General features: G+C 35.2%; 2 protein-coding genes across 2 annotated transcripts; one reads left to right on the top strand and one right to left on the bottom strand.

Annotated features, from left to right (window-relative positions):
* Positions 1 to 4,220: 4,220 nt before the first annotated feature.
* Positions 4,221 to 5,534, top strand: LOC139522486 (putative nuclease HARBI1). Its single transcript, XM_071315982.1, has one exon. The coding sequence runs from the start codon at positions 4,275 to 4,277 to the stop codon at positions 5,313 to 5,315; it is 1,041 nt and encodes a 346-aa protein (XP_071172083.1). The 5' UTR covers positions 4,221 to 4,274; the 3' UTR covers positions 5,316 to 5,534.
* A 372-nt stretch (positions 5,535 to 5,906) lies between these two features.
* LOC139524260 (uncharacterized) lies at positions 5,907 to 9,819 on the bottom strand. The gene is made up of 7 exons (XM_071318987.1): positions 9,663 to 9,819; positions 9,098 to 9,368; positions 8,693 to 8,949; positions 8,362 to 8,462; positions 7,794 to 8,054; positions 6,933 to 7,026; positions 5,907 to 6,340 (listed from the first exon to the last, which is right to left on the bottom strand). The coding sequence occupies exons 1-7, from the start codon at positions 9,711 to 9,713 to the stop codon at positions 6,077 to 6,079; spliced, it is 1,299 nt and encodes a 432-aa protein (XP_071175088.1). The 5' UTR covers positions 9,714 to 9,819; the 3' UTR covers positions 5,907 to 6,076.
* Positions 9,820 to 20,618: the final 10,799 nt, after the last annotated feature.

Genomic DNA, 20,618 nt, shown 5'->3' with positions numbered 1-20,618 from the left:
CAAACGTTCACGTAAATTGTCCCAGTCAATGGATGAATTTTAATGTGTCAATCAATGGCCACAACCACACTGTTTTGAATTTCATTCTATATATGGCACATCTTTTTAATAAAAAGCAAATCCTTTATCTTTTTATCTCAATGCAGTAAATATTTCAAATAACATTTGATCCCTTAAATGACAGTTGACCTAGAGACAAGTTTCGGATTACATGTATAGAAAAATACTCGAAATCGGCAAAACACGTTGTCAAATTTGTCTTACAATCCTTAAATCTCTAATTTCAAGATCATGTATTTTTTAGATGAATACACAACACAAAAAGTCGAAATAATATATCTATGTTTTCTCTACCGACTAGTAGCCGATTGGTAAATACATCAAAAACGAAATCGTTGATCCTAGTACATTTTGTATCATTATTTAACATCGGATTATAACGAAAACGTATGCGACTGTCATATAAGTGAGAGGTTTAGCTAGCTATAAAACCAGGTTCAATCCACCATTTTCTACATTAGAAAATGTCTGTACCAAGTCAGGAATATGACAGTTGTTATCCATTCGTTTGATGTGTTTGGAAATTTGATTTTGCCTTTTGATTTTGGACTTTCCTTTTTGAATTTTCCTCGGAGTTCAGTATTTTGGTGTTTTTACTTTTTATGTAACAACATATAAGTTTTAATATAAAATTTATGCATTGATAATTTGAGATTTGAGTCTACAGAAAAATTTGTGATACTTATCTAAAGTCATTTATATAATATATGGAATTAAACCACTTATTCATAGCCCCTTTGCTTTCTATATCAAAGTTCTGTAATGTCATTATTATGGCTACTTTTTCAATTGAAATGGATGTCATTTCGATCGCGATCATGTCAAAACTATATACCTTGTCCTGACTTTTGCTGGAAAATTCTGTACTTTAACATACCTTTAATTGCATATTAGAGCGTAATAGTTCCTGGAAGTTTAATAGTATAAAATTAGGAACTTCTGTTCGGAACGACAGGGCAAATGTGCCCTCCTATTATAATTTTATAAACTTTTTATTTATTCATAGGAACTTTCAACAAGAGTTCTACAGTGTTTTCAAGTCCCCAAGCTTTCATCTAATATACAAGCTACAAAAAAATCACTTTTTAATCACAATGATACAACTATGCGTAGGAACTATTTTGTTTATAATGTGTGCTACTGTCTGGTATGTTCTTTCTGACAAGGTCCGAATAAGTGGTTCTACACCTACATTTGTAAAGTCTTATTCCTTTATTTTTTTCTTTCTTTCTGGTTTTAAAACTTCAGTTTAACACAGAAGGATGAGTGAAGGACACACTGCAATAAGGTATTATTCGACCCTATTTTGCAATGAAATTGAACTTATTATAATAATTCAAAAAATTACATTTATATTTTAGATCTATTTTAGAGACAAAGTAAACGTAATAATCAAGCAAGTAAATATAACAAAATAAAAATACAATAATTTGATATGGAAACATTCCGCTCCCCCACAGGCAGTTTCCTCTGAATTGTTATTTTACCTTATTTTATACTAAAATAATTGTTATATCAAAATATACAATAGATAAGAACAATTTCGAGACAAGAACATGTGTCCTCCCCACCCCTATTCCCTAAAAAAAGAAGAAAAACACAAAGTTGCACAATGGAAATATACCATTTTGATAGAAATTCATGAAATTTTATATATTTAATGATGTTTCATTTGTAAGAATATATCCATTACCTATTTCCATTCTCAATTTTATTATCATGTATTTTGATTTCTTACTCAAAAAGGGAATCGTTAAAAAAAAAAGGTTAAAAAAATTATTTATCCAGTCTGAATGCAATAATTTATTTTTAAAAAACATGTTGAATCTTGCAACGAATTTTAAAAATACAATCCAAAAAATTGTTATTTTATAATTTATTTATGCGATGCAAATTATTAAGGTCTTTCCTTTTACTAAAGGGAAAGACCTTACTGTATTTCTTCCGTTTATTATTATTCTTTTTGTTCCGCCAAACTTTGACAAAATTTCCCTCCGTAACCGTAAGACGTGTCGCTTTCATATTCACACTTTGTATCGGTGTCATGAATACCTATCCGGAACTCACCCTGTGAGTCGAAATATTTTGTCGGTTCGGAGTAATCCCTCCGAAACCAAAAAACCTTGTTATCGTTCCAACACGGTAACCGTAATAGGTAGAAAAAAAACAAAGGGTGAAATTTGTTCAGGACCAGACCCCGGTTCTTCGTTACATTTGGATCGAAAAGATTCAACGACTCATTGGTAGGGTTATGCCCCTATGAAAATTAACCGGTGTCGGTGGAACACCAAAACTCAGAAACCGTAAGTCGTAGACACCTAGGATCTTCACCAATCATCATCAATTCATGTATCTTTGAAAAATACCTCAAGGTCAAATTTGTATGTTGACCTTGACCTTTGACCTAACACCTTGTTATGGGATAATCTCAGAAACCATTATACTTACAGAAATTTTAAATAGTGGAAAATGTTTGGGTCATTACGGCGCAACTTTGTTACATTTTGACCGCAGAGATTTGACCTTTTTTTAAGGGGCATAAAGCCTCTTTTACGTTTCTGAAAAGACAAAATCAGCTTTTACTACATAACCGAAGGTCCTAGACCCATGGGGTCTTCAGCAATGACATTGGGGACTAATGACCTTGACAAAGGTCAAAAGGTCAAAGGTCAAGGTCATGTCCAAGATAGCGAATTTAGTGTTTTTAACCTTATTTAAAGGATTTTCAGTGTGTTTTAAAGCTTTTCAATACATTCTACGTCTATTTGAACATGTATTTTACATTGCGAAAGGAAAGACCTCTCAATTGTTCAAGAACAATTGACAGTTTAATTATTATTTATTTTTTTTTTAAACAAAAGTAAAAAATTGAAATGATAGTATCTTTAATAAAAGTGCAAGTAAACTTTCAAAATAAAAATAAAATGTAAATATCTACTGTACCTTTTTATAAAATTTCATTATCTTACCTTAGTATATTTTTCAAAAAATTTGATTTGTTGGGAAGTTTTTATCTTTTATATCCTAGCTGATCTTTTTATCTTAGCAACAATCTACATTTTCTGTTTTCAGAAAATCATTCCTGCTCTTTAAACCCAAGATATAATGACAAATGACCATCCACACACACTCTATACCCAGTGAATCATGAATGTTATCAATTTAAAGGTATGCAGAGTTCATATTTATTGAATATTGACATTTTAAACATGTATTTTTAAGCCCCAGTCACACTGTCACGTTTCGGCTATCCCGTTTTGCTACGTTTTTAAAACGTAGCGAAACGGCAATATCCGTAGTGAATCGTATCGATCCGTACTTAAAACGGCTATATACGTAGTTATGCGTAGATTGATACGTGATCGGTGCCGTTTGTAATAGAGCATTTGCATTAATCAAGTATTTGCTCAAGTATCCGTATCGACGTATCGTATAACACGTATATGAGGAAAGGATAAATAAAGTCAAGTTGGTCCCGATGAAAATATTATATAATGCATTTAAGTTTAGTTGAGATCGGGGTGAAATCATTATTGTAAACAAATCTGTTCGATCCGTGAACGTCGATCCGTGCACGTATTCTGATACGTGAATAATGCAAATGCTCTATTGGTCTGCACAATACAAACGTGACTAAAAATGAAAACGTAGTACTAACGTAGAAAAGCGCAGTAAAACGTAGAAGGAACGTAGAAATGCGTATTAGAAACGTACCTGATACGTTCTAAAACGTATTTGATTATAATCACTAGGTGTTATTACGTTTAAGTACGTATCTGCCATGTTGCATTAGGTTTTTGTACGGTATATTACGCTTCATGGTACGCATTAATAGGTTTCATCACGTTATTCTAGGCATTATTACGTATCGATGCGTATTACTACGCATGATTACCTTCTTCTACGTATAATCAAACCACGTGTACCTATATTTCTCGCCATTTGCTAAAGTAGTTTGTCAGTCTTACAGCAAGATGGACAGACAACGGATGGAAATGACAAATTATGGATTATTGATACACAATCATATTTTGAAATTGAGAATGTTGTTAAACAGACACAGACATAAACGAATAGATTGCAGAGTGCGCACGGTATGGGTAAGGGATTGGATAGGTAGAAGATCTCGGTTTGGTTTTTATGCACAGCTGTTGGATGAATTGAGATGTGAAGACACCGTTTCTTTCAAAAACTTTTTGAGAGTTGATCCAACCATGTTTCAGGAAATTGTTAATAGATTAACACCAAGGCTACAAAAGAAAGACACGTGGTACCGAAAGGCATTGCCAGTTGGTCTTAAAGTAGCAATAACCCTTCGATATCTAGCCACAGGAGACAGTTATCATTCACTTATGTATTTATTTAGAGTGCCGCACAACACGATATCCAATCTTGTAGTACAAGTCTGTGAAGCAATGATTTCCGAGTATGCTGAAGATGTTATCAACACACCTACGGAAGAAGCTGAATGGCTAGCCATTTCGCAAGAATTTAGTGATATGTGGCAGTTTCATCATGTGCTAGGTGCACTAGATGGGAAACACGTTGCTATCAAATGTCCGGCTGGTGGTGGTTCTAAATACTATAATTATAAAGGATTCCATTCTATAGTTCTAATGGGCTTAGTAGACGCTAATTATAAATTCAAATGGGTTAACGTTGGCGCACCAGGTGCTTGCTCTGATGCACAAATTTGGAATCAGTCAGACTTAAAAAATCATATAATTGATGAGAATATGCACATACCAAAAGCAGAGCCTCTTCCGAATGATGACAAAGACATTCCGTACTTCATCGTTGGTGACGACGCGTTCGCCCTCAGAAGTTGGCTAATGAAGCCCTTTTCTAGGAGGAACATGACCCTTGAAGAGAGAGTTTTTAACTACAGGCTATCGCGATCACGAAGAGTTGTTGAAAACGCATTTGGGATACTTGCAAATCGATTTCAATGCTTACTTTCAACTTTAAAGCAAGAGCCTAACAATGTCGTATCCGTTATTCTGGCCTGTGTTTGTCTGCACAATATAATGAGGATAAGATATCCAGGTGATCAGAACATTTTGTTAGACAGAGAAGACGAGAACCACCATCTTTTACCTGGAGCTTGGCGAGACGAAACAAACCTGAAGGACATTGATGATGTGCAAGATCGCAACTATCCTAGCAAGGCAGCAAAACAACAAAGACTGTATCTTAAACACTATTATTCGTCACCTGCAGGAAAAGTTCCATGGCAAGAACGAATGGTTCAATAACGTTTTTTAACTGTCTTATCGTAGTATATTTGAATGATAAGTATATGATTTGTACTTTTGTTTATTTAACTTTGAATGTATCAAAAAATATTATCATGATACATGTAATTAAACTTTAAGAAATTCTTCTATCAATACCAGTTTTCTGGTCTTTTAAAAACAATGGCACGCATGGGTCAGCATACTTAGGATAAATTGAAAATTTCATTATTATAACACTAAAACAACAAGACAAATCAAAAATAAAAAAAAAACTTTGGGATCCCGCCGCATCATGTATGCATGTGCCTGTCCCAAGTCAAGAGCCTGTAACTCAGTGGTTGTCGTTTGTTGCTGTGTTACATATCGTTTTTCGTTCATTTATTTGTACATTAATAAGGCCGTTAGTTTTTTTTCGTTCGAATTGTTTTACATTTGTCATTTCGGGTCCTCTTATAGCTGACTATGCGGTATGGACTTTGCTCAATGTTGAAGGCCATACGATGACCCATAGTTGTTAATTTCTATGTCATTTGGTCTCTTGTGTAGAGTTGTCTCATTGGCAATTACACCACATCTTCTTTTTTTTATATTAACCAACAAAATAATCACTCAAACAAAAAAACTTTTAATTTTACAGACAACTGTCATAATACATGAAATAAACAAACTGTCTACATAATAGAGTCGTCTTTTAATGTCATTCATATAAAACTTTAAAACACCTGTACGGTTCCTGGTATGAATAAGTTTATAATGAGAAAAGTGACGATGAGGGTGAATCAACGTTCATTGAATCCGATTGCATTATTACACTGGCAATACTTGATGTTGTAATATCTTGTGCGCATTGTAACAGGTGGAGCAGAATGTGCTCTTATAGGTTCAATGTCTGCTTGAGTTTTAGACCGGTTTTGCAGAAAGGCGACGTCCTGTCCAGGTAGCTGATATTGCTGCTGCCATGCAGGTAGGTACCCAACATTACTTGATTGATTACAGAAGCTGCCCATGGGAACATCCAATGCAGATTGTTGACCAGTGAATCCCTGCAACAACAAAAAACATGACCATATAAACAAGTTTGAATAACTGTGTATCATCGGCGTTGGAATTAGGTACTAGAACTGGGGTTATGCGGGGTTTCAAGGAAGGATAATTAACATAACTGTACGGGGTACTGTTGCCTTGTTCGGTAATGCCGATTTCTTAAAGATAAATAAATCCCAGTTCCTAGTCAAGGATACACAGCAGTGGCGGATTCAGGGGGGGGGGGGGCATAGAGTGCGTACGCCCCCTTTATTTGTACTTTTCCCCCCCTTTTTACGTGATTTTAGCAACAACAAAAAAAACAATTTCGCCTCGCTCCGCTCGTCAACAAAATATAGTCTACGCCCCTTTCTAAATTCCTGGATCCAATTCTGTAACCATATCGTTTTAATATACGTAGTATATATAAATATATATATATATGACCGGACGCATGACAATTTCAAAATGCAGCAATTACCTGAGAGTAATTACCATACGAGGCATCCAAAATATGCAGGTGAACTAAAGAAATGTGTATTTCGAAACATGTTCTGACCTTTCAGTCTTAACACAATACTAGTACTAATAAATAATATGTGAATAATATACCTGCAGTTGCTGAAGACGTTGTTTATCACGGCTGCGTAGCTCCTTACTTTCATTTTGAAATCTGTCCAATAGATCCATACTCTCTCTTTTAAACCTGAAAGCAAAAATTTGATATAAATTCATTTAAAAAGTGAGAATCAATATCATATTAATGTAAAATATAGCTATAATGGATTATTTTTGATACATCTCATTCTTTTGAGAAAGTGTGAGGAAAATAATTGAAAACGAATCATACTGAAGTTTGATAAACACCAATCTTTACATATAATATTTTTGCAAAGTTTCATGAAAATCTCTCAATAACTTCAAAGTTTCATTTCAAAACGGCTTAACTTAAAAACGAAGTTTTCGATATATCTTAACATTAAACTTGTAAAAGCTCTCTGTTTAGTACTCAACAATTGAGCAAAGTTTCAATACAAATTATGGATTCGTTCTTAAATGACTACTTGGTAACAGTCGATGACGGACGGACAGATGGACAAGCGGACGAAAGAGCAGACAGACAGGCAATACGCAGACGAACGGACACTCAACCAAACGTTTTTTACGAAGGGTATTACACAATGCCTTGCGACTTCGTGTGGCGGGGTATAAAAACTAATGTCATTACCATAGCGTATCATCGGACACAAGATGTTGGTACCAGGCTTAAACGATTTGTATGGTGTTCAATTTTAAAGCTGCTACAGTACATCAAAAAGTTGTTGCACTGCACCGTGGAGTTATGTTTTTCCTCCTAAAAAATCAGAATAGACCCTCTGCTCGATGATACACGATTTTTATATAGCGTATTCGGCCGTGTATAGTACACATTCATCAAGTAACAAAACATTAACATACAAAAGCATAGCATACCTCCCCCACAATCTGTCGTCAATACCTGGAAGAATGCTGACCATCCAATGTCCCCAGTTCTGCCTTTCGGGTGTCATGTCCGCGTGACTAGCCAGCTTAGCCTGCACTTGTTTCTGTAATTCAGAAGACTGTTTTATTGCTTCCTGGATGTCTTTTTCAACTGGAGATTGCATCTTCTGGTATTTCTTTTTCGTTTTTGTTGTAACTATAGGAGAGGGAATATCTATTGTGCTGGACGTCTCCTCAAGATTACATTGCGATCTAAAGAAGAAAAAAAAACGATGAAAGTTGTATTTTTTGTTCTAAACAATACAAAAAGACACCCTATCTCTACTACTACGGTGGGTTTTGAACGACCTTGACTGGCTTGACACCCTATCTCATAACAAGAAAACAAGAAATGCCGGAAGCACAATCAATCCGATACAATTACTTTTAACTGAAAAGTATTTACAAATATAAGTGTGATGGACGGACGGACGGACGGACCAAAACATTATAATAAGTCCTGATGTGAAGATATAGTTTCAATTTAACTAATTATACAAAGAAGTAAATGGTTACTGACCTTCTTTCATCGTCTTCTTGACTTTCCTCTTCGTCCTCATGTTCACTGGGAGAATCAACGCAAGCATCTGTTCCGTATTTTGCCTTGAGTTTCTCTTTTAGCTGAAATATTCAGACATAATCGGAACATTATTTATGTATTCGTACAAGATATATCGAGATAAAGTCAAACGTTTGAAATGAAACAGCTGTAAAATGAATTTCGTAGAATCAGAACATTAAGTATCATTTAGAAAAAGAAAAAAGGTACGGGAATTCAACAAAGGAAATAACAATAAAAGGTAAAAAAAAGTGAACTGAAATATTAAGTAATAGAAAACTGTATTGCACACGTTTATTCCTCCTCTGGTTTCTATTCTGGCAATATGTGGACCCAAGAAGCCAAATTTTTCTTTGATCCATTTGTCTCTTTGAGTATCATCTTTTCTGCCTGAACCAGATTTATTGCCTTCTCGTGTCAGTCTTCCGAGCTGAGATCTCATTGACTCAACCCATGTCCTGAGAGTCTTCCAATCCTCTACCCTTAGCTCATTAGCTTTTGCTTGCCATCGTGTATTTTTGAGAGCAGTATCTTTGTACTGATAATGAACTGAAAGAGAAGAAAAAAATCGGTCACATTGATTTTTAAATATAAAGACCATGCTGTAAGTTTATCTATGTCTACTGGTGGGGTTAACATCTTTTGACATTTATTCTCCGTATTAATATTTTAAATCATAGCAAATAAATACATGTACCTTTGTTGTATAGAGGTTCGTTTTCTCTATACCAATCTGCCAACTCATCCTGCTTTTCTTGTGGTATTTCTAATGGCTTGCTTCTTTTGCGCTTCTCTTTATTGGTATTAGCTGGCTGTTCAGTATCACTATTTTGTGTTTGCTCATTTGTTTCTTGTGTATTAGTTGTTTCAGTCTCAGGCGCCACACTAACTATGCGGCCTCTAACACGCCCACCACGACCCCTTCCTCTGCCTCTGGTCCTCATCAGAACGGTCTGGTTTGAAACACACTAAAAGATAAATCAAATACCGGTAAGAGGAAAATTGGATTTAAAACGGACAATGTGCAACGTAGAATATTTCAAAAGAGCAATTATTATAAAAGGGAAAGCATTGACAATGTTCTAACCAAAGCTTTAAATGTTTTTTCATGATTCATGTATCCACTCAACAAAAATCTTATCTGAAAGAAAAAACAATAAAATCTTTCTTTTGAGTACAAAAAATCTAAATTTTTAGACCATAAAATGGGAACAAAATAATTTAATTACAATGACAGATGTATTAATAATTATAAAGTGTACCTCTATTAATGTCTCCAGATTTGTTTTAGTTACTCTGCTCCCTCTTTGCATCTCTGTCCTTTCTAAATTTTATTGAATAATGATGCCGTTTCATGATAAGTGATCACAGCGTAGTGACACGTGATACTGCGTGCAATAAACTTGCTAAATCGTAGGAAATCGTGCAAAAGCCACTGGGGTAAAGCTGATGACCGTAACTGCATTCACGGTCATCCCAAGATGTCGGGTGAAAAATTAGGTCAGTTTCTGTATTGTCTGTTTAAGTGTTTCTATATCATTTTCTTTACAAATCATACATTGAAACGATGTAAATTTATACAAGAATCACTCGAAATTCACTAATTACTTCCGAGAAATGTGCATGAAACGGGAAATTCGATTTGAAAAAATCGTTAAGATGACCGTAAATCATAATCAAAATATTTTCAAGATGACCGTAACATAAAACAAGGATGACCGTGATTGGTAAAAAGATGACCGTAACTTGTAAAGGATGACCGTAATTTGTAAAGACTGACTGTAATTTATATAGGACGACCGTAACTTTTATAGGATGACCATCAATTCTAAGAAATATCCGTATTGTATTCAAAGCTTTTTTGTTGAGTTTGTCGATCTCAATAGGGGCACGGTTAGCGGATATAAATATGTTTCATAAATTTCTTTTTTTAAACTATAATATAATTGGCCATATTTAGGATTTATAACAATGATAGTAAATTGCATGTTTCTCGTAAACAATGAAATATTTATTGATATCGACGTTAAAATTTTAACACAAATTGACAGCGATACGACGAAAATTTGAAGAAACATGAATGTGTCCCTAGTACACGGATGCCTCATCTACACTATCATTTTCTATGTTTAGTGGACTATGAAAATGGGATAAAACTGTAATTTGGCATTAGAATTAAAAAGATCATACTATAGGGAAAATGTGTACTAAGTTTCAATTTTATTTAACTTGAAGCTGGACAAACAAACAGACGAACGGACGAACGTACGCACAGACCAGAAAAACATAATGCCAATAAATGGAGCATTAAAACATTAATAATACATACGAATATTTGGTAATCGAGCCCATGTGTATGGTTCCAGAGGAAGCAGATTAAAATCTTAATTTGTCTTGGTATATGCAGGCGGAAACACTTTTGAAATAGAACAAAAGAATCGAAGCTCTGTGTGTATCGAGAAAGCGATAAATGTTAACTGTAATGTTTAATATAGTAACAAAATTCTAAAAAGTAATTTTCTTATTTTAAAAACACCATTTGCATAAGTTTTCAATGTATCTATTACATAGTAATGCAAAACAATAAGATATCAAGTCGACGACATGGTTCTTATCGGGGCCTTTTATAGCTGACTATGCGGTATGGGCTTTGCTCATTGTTGAAGGCCTTACGGTTACCTATAATTGTTAATGTTTGTGTCATTTTGGTCTTTTCTGGATAGTTGTCTCATTGGCAATAATACCACATCTTCTTTTTTATATATAGTATCTATAAGTTGGATGTAGAAAATGCATAACTCCGATTTTTTTTATCACGGACGGAGAACATATCAATCTTATAGTTCAGAAATTTTCGTGTCTGCCCTTCCATTATGTGAATCAAGAAAAAATTCCCCAAAACAGGTAACGATTGTATCGAAAAGAGAAAAATCGAGTGCACCTTTTTATGTTAGGGCATGTTTGAGTGTATATTTTGTCTTTAAAACGTACAAAGCAAGAGTATTTTACATGTATATAGCATCTAGCTTCAGATTCTATCATTATTATATATCAAAGCTACAGGTTGACTTTATAACGTAAAAAAATGACAGTACGAAAAGATGAAATATATGGGTCAAGTGAGATACCTATCTAATGAATCACAAAAACAGAGTAGGTGTGTTCGAATAGCTATTTTTTTTAAAAGTACTTGACGACAGTCTTTTAATTTGGATGATGAAAATGGATATCTTCGAAAAAATATGATGTTCTTGTGTGTGATAACTAGGGTTTATTATCTTCAACCACTAACATTGTTTAGTCTGCCCTTCCACGAAATATTTAATTAGATTTTTTTAAATGCTTAAGAAATTTCAAAAATTCCATCTGACATCCGAACAGACAATATTTTTAAGTTGAATCAATGCAGACAAGATCATTAACTAATGCTCATTAGCTAGTAGATACATGTGTCTTTTAAAATGTAACTGACATATAACGATCGATCGTAATGGTGCTATGTGGATAAATTTATCAGTTTTCAAGAGCAAAATTGGCAGAGCGTCATCCCTACAATGGCTTCCATTTCTACGATTGTGAGCATGAACTGGCGTAATGGGGAGATAATTTTGAAGAAGTAGAATCCTGACTGTATGAATAACATTTCTGTATACATTGTATATACAAATTGACAACGTTCCGCCTTGTGATACGCTTTTCGTACAATACTATTTTAAGGATCTACTTTGCTGGAGCTCACCTTCACTAGTTTATTGGAATGATATTTCAAAATATTTGTTATTTTATTTGCACGACAAAATGAAAGACGATATAATATCAATGGGTGTACATGCATTTTTTTTTGGCATTTTTAAAAATGTGTATTTATTATATGTCATTAAAAGGAATCCCAGAAACAAACACAAATCTTATGTCGTGCAGTTAAACTGTGCACCGCATTTTTTTCATTATGGTTTAAGTTGTCATTTTATCGCGCTTTTGTAGCATGTTTTCCCTTCCTGTTCATTTGCATGTCTTTTGGCAAATTCATTTTAAAAATTAAACACTCTACTGTAAAAAAAGATACATATGGTAATCTTTGCATTTGAAGCACGTCTTATTTTCTTCTACCTATAGGATAAAACTCTCATATTAATATGTGTATACCAACACGATTAATCATTTGATACAAAAAGATAGTTATATAAATACGGATATTTCTTAGAATTGAGGGTCATCCTTTAAAAGTTACGGTCATCATTTACAAATTACGGTCATCTTAAAAGCAGTTACGGTCAGCCTTGTTATGAATCGCTGATTCTGTTACGGTCATCTCGATTGTGATTTACGGTCATCTTGGCGATTTTTTCAAATCGAATTTCCCGTTTCATGCACATTTCTCAGAAGTAATTAGTGATTTCCGAGTGATTCTTTTATAAATTTACATCGTTTCAATGTATGATTTGTAAAGAAAATGATATAGAAACACTTGAACAGACAATACAGAAACTGACCTAATTTTTCATCCGACATCTTGGGATGACCGTGAATGCAGTTACGGTCATCAGCTTTACCCCAGTGAAAGCGTACTTGAACCGATTTAGAAACGTACTAAACCCTAGTAATACGTAGTGAAACGTAGTAAACCGTAGTAAAACGTAGTTTATACGTACTGAAGCGTATTAAAACCTAGTAGAACGTACCCCTTGTAGTTATAAAAAAAACTAGCAAATCGTAACAAAACGAAACAATACGTAGAAGAACGTATCAAAACGTTAAACGTACGGACCGTTAAAAATGACAAAAAAATGCCATGAAACGTAGCATTTCTACACGTACTAAAACCTAGCTGTCGAAACGTGACAGTGTGACTGAGGCAATACTGGATAGGGTATCACAGGCTTATAACACAATTTATCATATCAGGATTCACTTAGAACATGGTATATCTCCGATTTGTTTTCTCGGTCAATATAAACAGTTTCGAATAGTCGATTCTAACACTATCGATGAACAATAATAAGCAAAAAGTTAAAAAAAAAAATGCTAGAAATAGTTGTCACTGGACATTACTGAAACAGCAATCAATCATATTATAAGAGACACTTTACTGCATGTCTTTTCAAAGATCTACATGTATGTATTCAATGATACATCAATGTCGAGAAATAGTTAACGTTTTAGTATGAGAGTACTGAGGAATAAAGGAGGTGCTAGGTTACCCGAGCCTGATACCAGTCGCATGCATAATACACACACAATGATATTTAATTTCTTACCTTGATCTATATATTATTGTTTTATACTGCAGCTTAAAATAACTTAACGTGATTACTGTTATCACAAAATAAGTTGATATTGCACTTATTATCAATTTGTTACTATATTTGATCAATAAAGACAACAGAAAGTATTCTAGTTGCTGTATAAATATGCAATTGTTGTGCTTTCGATATTGTTTTTGCCCTGAGATTGACAGAGAGGCGGAACAATACAAAAGGGATATTCCCACTCAAAAGTCACTGACCAACTGACAGATACTAGAGGGACAGTCAAACTAATAGATCGAAAATAACTGACAACGCCATGGCTAAAAATGAAAAAAAGACAAACAGACACATAATAGTACATATGACACAACATAGATTGTGTGGGTGAAGCATCACATTGTTGACTATTTACAATTGGTAATCTAATTTTCATATATATACTTTTTTTCTTAGTTACAAAGCAACGAGACTACTTCGATACTATCGATGCTATAGCAAGCGTACTATTCAAATGATCCAGATTCATTGAGAAAAAAGAACGGTGGTGGATGAAATCGATAGGTATTTAACCATAATGATTTATGAAACTTATTTTTTGGGAAATTATTATCAATTCCATCGTGACAATGAATTAATAAACATTACAAAGAACACATGACTATACTAATCTAAAACTAGAGGCTCTCAAGAGCCTGTGTCGCTCACCTGTTACTGTATTTACTGATGTCGGCCATCTTGGTTGGTACATGTAGACGAGGTCATTAGACACTTATTTAAAATAGATACCCTAGTCATTATTGTGGCCATGCTTGGTTAAATTTGGCCCATAGTTTTAGAAAAGAAGATTTTTGTACAAGTTACAAAAATTACGAAAAGTTGTTCAATATTGACTATAAAGGACAATAACTCCTTAAGGGGTTCTCTGACAATTTTGGTCATGTTGATTTATTTGTAGATCTTACTTTGCTGAACATTATTGCTGTTTACAGTTTATCTCTATCTATAACAGTATTCAAGATAATAACCAAAAACGGAAAATTTCCTTTAAATTACCAATTTTAGGGCAGCAACCCAACAACGGGTTGTAGGATTCATCTGAAAATTTGTGAGGATATAGATCTTATTTTGATGGACATTTAAATCTTGAAAGATTTGCCCTTTATGTCTTAGTTTCAAAGATATAAAGCAAAAACTGCATTTTACCACTATGTTCTAATTTTAGCCATGTCGGCCATTTTGTTTGGTAGGTGGGGTCATCGGACACATTTTTTCAACTATGATTGTGGCCAAGTTAGTTTAAATTTGGCCCAGTAGTTTCAGAGAAGAAGATTTTTGTACAAATTACATAAAAAGACGAAAAAGTTGTTAAAATTGACTATAAAGGACAATAACTCCTTAAGGGGTATACTGACAATTCTGGTCATGCTGACTTATTTTTAGGTCTTATTTTGATGAACATTATTGCTGTTTACAGTTTATCTCTATCTATAATAGTATTCAAGATAATAATCAAAAACTGCAAAATTTCCTTAAAATTACCAATTCAGGGGCAGCAACCCAACACCAATTTGTCCGATTCGTCTGAAAATTTCAGGGCAGATAGATCTTGACCTAATCACTTTAGTCTAATTTTACTCCGTCAGATTTGCTCTAAATGCTTTGGTTTCAAAGATATAAGCCAAAATATATATTTTACCCCTGTGTTCTATTTTTAGCCATGTCGGCCATCTTGCTTTTATGGCCAGATCATCGGACACATTTTTTAAACTAGATACTCCAAGGATGATTGTGGCCAAGTTTTGTTAAATTTGGCCCAGTAGTTTCAGAGTAGAAGATTTTTGTAAAAGTTTACGGACGACGGACGCTGGACGCTGGACGACGGACGCCAAGTGATGAGAAAAGCTCAATTTACCTTTTAAGTCAGATGAGCTGAAAAGATTGAGAAAGTTCTTGGATGTTTCTATAGTTAAGAAAGGACGACATTGAATGGCGTACTGAGAATTGGTTGTCCTTGAATCACTGTCATCAATAACAATGGTCTTTCGCATGAGATTAATAAATTGTTGCTTCCAATGCAATGTTCCAAACTTTTCCCCGGTCATTGCTTTTCATTTGGACTATAGAATTTCAAAGAATACTTGGCTTTTATACGATACTTAAAACATAGAAATATTTAACTTAAACTATAAAAAAATTACTAAGAAAACTTTTTTTCCAAAAATTAAAAGGTCAGAGGACGTTGACAAAAAATCTGCTGTTATCTTGCCCTATGATAATAGGAAACCTATATTTCTTCTGGACTGACTACTTCCAAGACACAAAAACCTTTAAGATAATCCGTATACATGGGGTTGAATATTTTTCGCTACCTTAAAATGAAGACAAGCAATTGTGGGTAAACCCTGTCCTTCATACAACTAGACTGCATATGAGGCATACATTCATAATTTGTCATAAAGTAAATGATAACCTATTTTTTTTTCCAGTAGGACATATTTCACAACTGACAGAGAGGAGGTCTTGAAACATTTAGAATTCTACTTGGTAGATCATGTTTAAATAAGAAAATACAGTATTTTTACACAAAAATGAAAGGTCAATTTAGGGCTTAAAACTTCAGAATGTTTTTATCGACATAGATATACAAATGTTTACATCGTACATGAATACTTTATGAAACTATTTTTTAATTTGTTGTCTCACTGACACATACCGAATGCTTCTTAATATTTAAAAACTAAGTCTACGGTAATTCTAATTTGCTTTTCTGATTTATTTTTTTACATACTTTTGGTACGATACAAATATCAAGGTACATGTACATACTACTGTAGACCAACTATTGTGGATTGTTTTGAAAAATGAGAACCACGAATTTACATCTAGAAATTGACAATGAGGGCACTAGGTTAACAACAAAGCTTTACATAAAAAGTGATGAGTATAGCTTCCGAGTTATTAGCTTCGAATTTCGACGTTGCAACATGTAAATTTTCTGTATCTCCTGTATATTGAGTATTATATATTAACTACTTGATAATATATTTCATATCTTACATTCTTATCATTCATTCTTTGATTGAGGGTACAAATGTAGCTGTTTACAAGGAATAGTTCTAAATGGTGTAGTTGAGGTCCTCCTTCGACACATTTTAAGACTTCACCACGAGATGGTTTGTCATTATGGAATATCTTTCAAATGTTTCGACGAATATGCTCCAGTTGTCGATACCATAAATCTGTCCGTCTTATTTCACTCTGACAGTATCAAACTAGACTGAGTTACAACTTTTAACTATGAGCAACACGACGGATGCTACATGTGGAGCAGGGTCTGTTCTTCCTTTCGGAGCTTCTGACTTCATCCCAGTTTCGGTGGGGTTCGTATGCTCAGTCTTTAGCTTTAGTTAATGTGTTATATAGACTGCCGTGTTCTTTGATCGTGTTTTCGTTTTTATATGCCCGTTTATGAGACGTTTAATGGTAAACCGTTATCCTCCCTTCCGTTTGTCTGTCCTTAATCAACATGTCAGACAACAACACATAAACAATATAATCCATTTGCATGAACCTTTGTTGTTGTTTTTTTTTTATATGACATTGAGGAGTTATGAAACTTTATTCGTTGAAAAGAAGACGGTCGTATAATGTTCGCTTTATTTTGCTATGTCGTTGTCAGTGTCATTTTCGACTTATGAGTTTAAATATATATTCTTCGGGTTCCGTTAGCAGATAATTGAAAAAAAACTACCGTTCATTTAATACAAGAAGACATTCAGGAAATACGGCATGTGTATTGCAAAAGAGGGACGAAAGGTCATACCAAAGGGACAGTCAACATGTGCATTGCCTGTTTATAGAATACATGCAGTTATTACATTACTGATGCAAAAGTGTAGTTGAATATTTTCATCAATTCCAATTGTTTCAGTCTACTTGTTCGTGAATACAGTTAGCTGTCGCAATTATAACACTGGATTGTTAAATGTTACTGTTTTTTTACCCCTCTTTGCATCTTATCACACTTTGGGTAATACCGCAGTCCCAATAGGCCACGGTCACACTACGATCTGTGAATAAAATGGAAATTTTGATGATCGTAGTACGATCGTTTAGATCGCAGTAAGGTCGTGTCATGGTCGTGGTGAGGTCTTCGAGACCGTGATGAGCATGACCAACTTTGAACATGTTCAAAACAATCGTGGTGCGGTCGTGGCGAAATCAGGTCGTAGTAGAAGCGTAGTTAGAGCGCACTAAGATCGTAGTAAGATCGCAAAGGTCGATGTACCATCGTAGCGAGAGCGTTGCGAAAGCGTGATTCTTTTCGGAGATACTGCGCTACGATCTCACAGCGACGTTATTACGACCTCACTACGACCATCACGTTCTCACCGCGACTAAACTACGCTTCCACTACGACTCTACCCCGCTGTTCACGACCATAGTACGATTCTAGCACGCCCTTGTCGTCCTCATCACGATCTTCTTACGACCTGACTACGTTCATACTACGACCATCATTCTCATTGTCATTTTCACAAAAATATATATTAAATCTCTCTAGGTTTTCTATGTTATACCCTAGTCCCACTAGGCCACGATCGCACTACGATCTGTGAAAAAAATGCAAATATTGATGATCGTGGTACGATCGTGTAGGTCGCAGTAAGGTCGTATCTTGGTCGTGGTGAGGTCTTCAAGATCGTGAAGAGCGTGGACAACTTTGAACAGGTTCAAAACAATCGTGGTGCGGTCGTGGCGAAATCAGGTCGTCGTAGAAGCGTAGTGAGAGCGCACTAAGATCGTAGTAAGATCGCAAAGGTCGCTGTACAATCGTAGCGAGAGCGTAGCGAAAGCGTGATTCTATTCGGAGAGATTGCGCTACGATCTCACAGCGACGTTATGACGACCTTACTACGACCATCACGTTCTCACCGCGACCAAACTACGCTTCCACTACGTCTTTACCACGCTGTTCACGACCATAGTACGATTCTAGCACGCCCTTGCCGTCCTTATCACGCTCTTCTCACGACCTTACTACGTTCACACTACGAACATCATTTCTATTGTCACATTTTCACATAAACATATAAAAAAAAACTTTCTAGATTTTGTTTGTATGAATGTATTTATCCATTTGCTCTAACGGCTCAACCATGCTCTTCGTTTTTATATAGATTAGACCGTTGGTTTTTCCCGTTTAAATGGTTTAACATTAGTATTTTTTTGGGCCCTTTATAGCGTGCTGTTCGGTGTGAGCCAAGGCTCCGTATTGAAGGCCGTACCTCGCCTTATAATGGTTTACTTTTATAGATTATTACGTTGATGGAGAGTTGTCTCATTGGCACTCATACCACATCATCCTATATATATTGACACATCTGTGTCATCTTTGCTATCGTTCACTAAATATCGTCATTTGAGCTTTATGGACCAGCAATAGGTTGTAATTTAGGTTTGATTGGTCATCTCTTGACGACAAGTATTATACTACTTATTTGTATAGTATCAGTTTAATTGGAGTCTGGAGCTGGCATGTCAGTTAACTGCTAGTAGTCTGTTGTTATTTATGTATATATTATTGTCATTTTGTTTAATATTTTCTTTAGTCACATCTTCTGACATCAGACTCGGACTTCTCTTGAACTGAATTTTAATGTGCGTATTGTTATGCGTTTACTTTTCTTCATTGGCTAGAGGTATAGGGGGAGGGTTGAGATCTCACAAACATGTTTAACCCCACTAGTGTTGCGCCTGTCCCAAGTCAGGAGTCTTGTACTATTTTTAATTTTAGTTTCTTGGAGTTTAGTATGGCGTTCATACTTTGATCCCTCTGCCTCTACGTCAACCCCTACCACCACACCCACGTGTTCTAGTAGATTTTGGTGACATAACTGTATTGTTTCCGAAAAATCTCCGTTTTAATCAGAAATAGAAGGAATGGAACATTGATATGAAACACGATATTGACGGTATTGATGATAACGTAGTAAGATCGCGGTATGAACGTAGTATAATCGTGGTAAGAACGTGCTATAATCGCAGTAAGATCGTGTTGCAATAGGATAACTCGTGGTATGGTCGTAGTGAGAGCGTGAAGAGCGTAGAAAGATCTTGATAAGCGTAGTGAGGTCGCAGAATACGCGCGGTGAGAACGTGGTTTAATCGTAGCGGGATCGTTGTAGAAGCGTAATTAGGACGTAGTAGCATCGTGAAAGCAACGAAAATTAACATTTTCATGCCGTTCATATCGCGACCTCACCACGATCTCAATTTATTTTAGATCGCGGTGAGCGTGGTGCGATCGTGGTCTAGTGGGACTGGGGCTTTATTAGGACTCCATTTTCTCTAATGGCTCAACTTTGCTTCTCGTTTTTATAAAGATTAGACCGTTGGTTTCCCAGTTTGAATGGTTTTACACTAGTAATTTTTGGGGCCCTTATAGCTTGCTGGTCGATGTGAGCCAAGGCTCTGTGTTGAAGGCCGTATATTGGCCTATAATGGGTTACTTTTATAAATTGTTATTTGGATGGAGAGTTTTCTCATTGGCACTCATACCACATCTTCCTATATCTATTGACACATCTGTGTCATCTCTGTTATCGTTTACTAAAATATCGTCATTTGAGCTTTATGGACCTGCAATAGGTTGTAAATTCGGTTTGATTGGTCGGTCCGACATCTCTGCTTGATCAGGATTCATTACTATCAGAGCTCCCTCTGCCTCTACATCAATCCCTACCACCACGACTACGTGTTCTAGTAGAGTTTGGTGGCATGACTGTATTGTTTCCGTGAAATCTACGTATTAATCAGAAATAGAAGCAATGGAACTGTATCATATGGAACACGATGTTGACGTTATTGCTGAGAACGTAGTAAGCTCCCGGTATGAACGTAGTATAATCGTGGTAAAACGTGCTGTTATCGCAGTAGAAGCGTGGTAAGATCGTGTTGCAATCGGAT

Source organism: Mytilus edulis, chromosome 5 (genome assembly GCF_963676685.1).
Source record: "Mytilus edulis chromosome 5, xbMytEdul2.2, whole genome shotgun sequence".
In the NCBI taxonomy this organism is placed as follows: domain Eukaryota; kingdom Metazoa; phylum Mollusca; class Bivalvia; order Mytilida; family Mytilidae; genus Mytilus; species Mytilus edulis.
The sequence above is the reverse complement of the archived record's forward strand: the minus strand, read 5'-3'. Positions and strand labels throughout refer to the sequence as shown.

Bases quoted from the DNA above. Each gene is read 5' to 3' on its own strand.
- LOC139522486 (XM_071315982.1), top strand. From the start codon at position 4,275: ATGTTTCAGGAAATTGTTAATAGATTAACACCAAGGCTACAAAAGAAA.
- LOC139524260 (XM_071318987.1), bottom strand. From the start codon at position 9,713: ATGCAAAGAGGGAGCAGAGTAACTAAAACAAATCTGGAGACATTAATA. The intron at 8,950-9,097 runs GTACATGTATTT...CTTCTCTTTCAG, and splicing joins CGAACCTCTATACAACAAAG to TTCATTATCAGTACAAAGAT. The intron at 8,463-8,692 runs GTGTGCAATACA...TGAATATTTCAG, and splicing joins AAACCAGAGGAGGAATAAAC to CTAAAAGAGAAACTCAAGGC.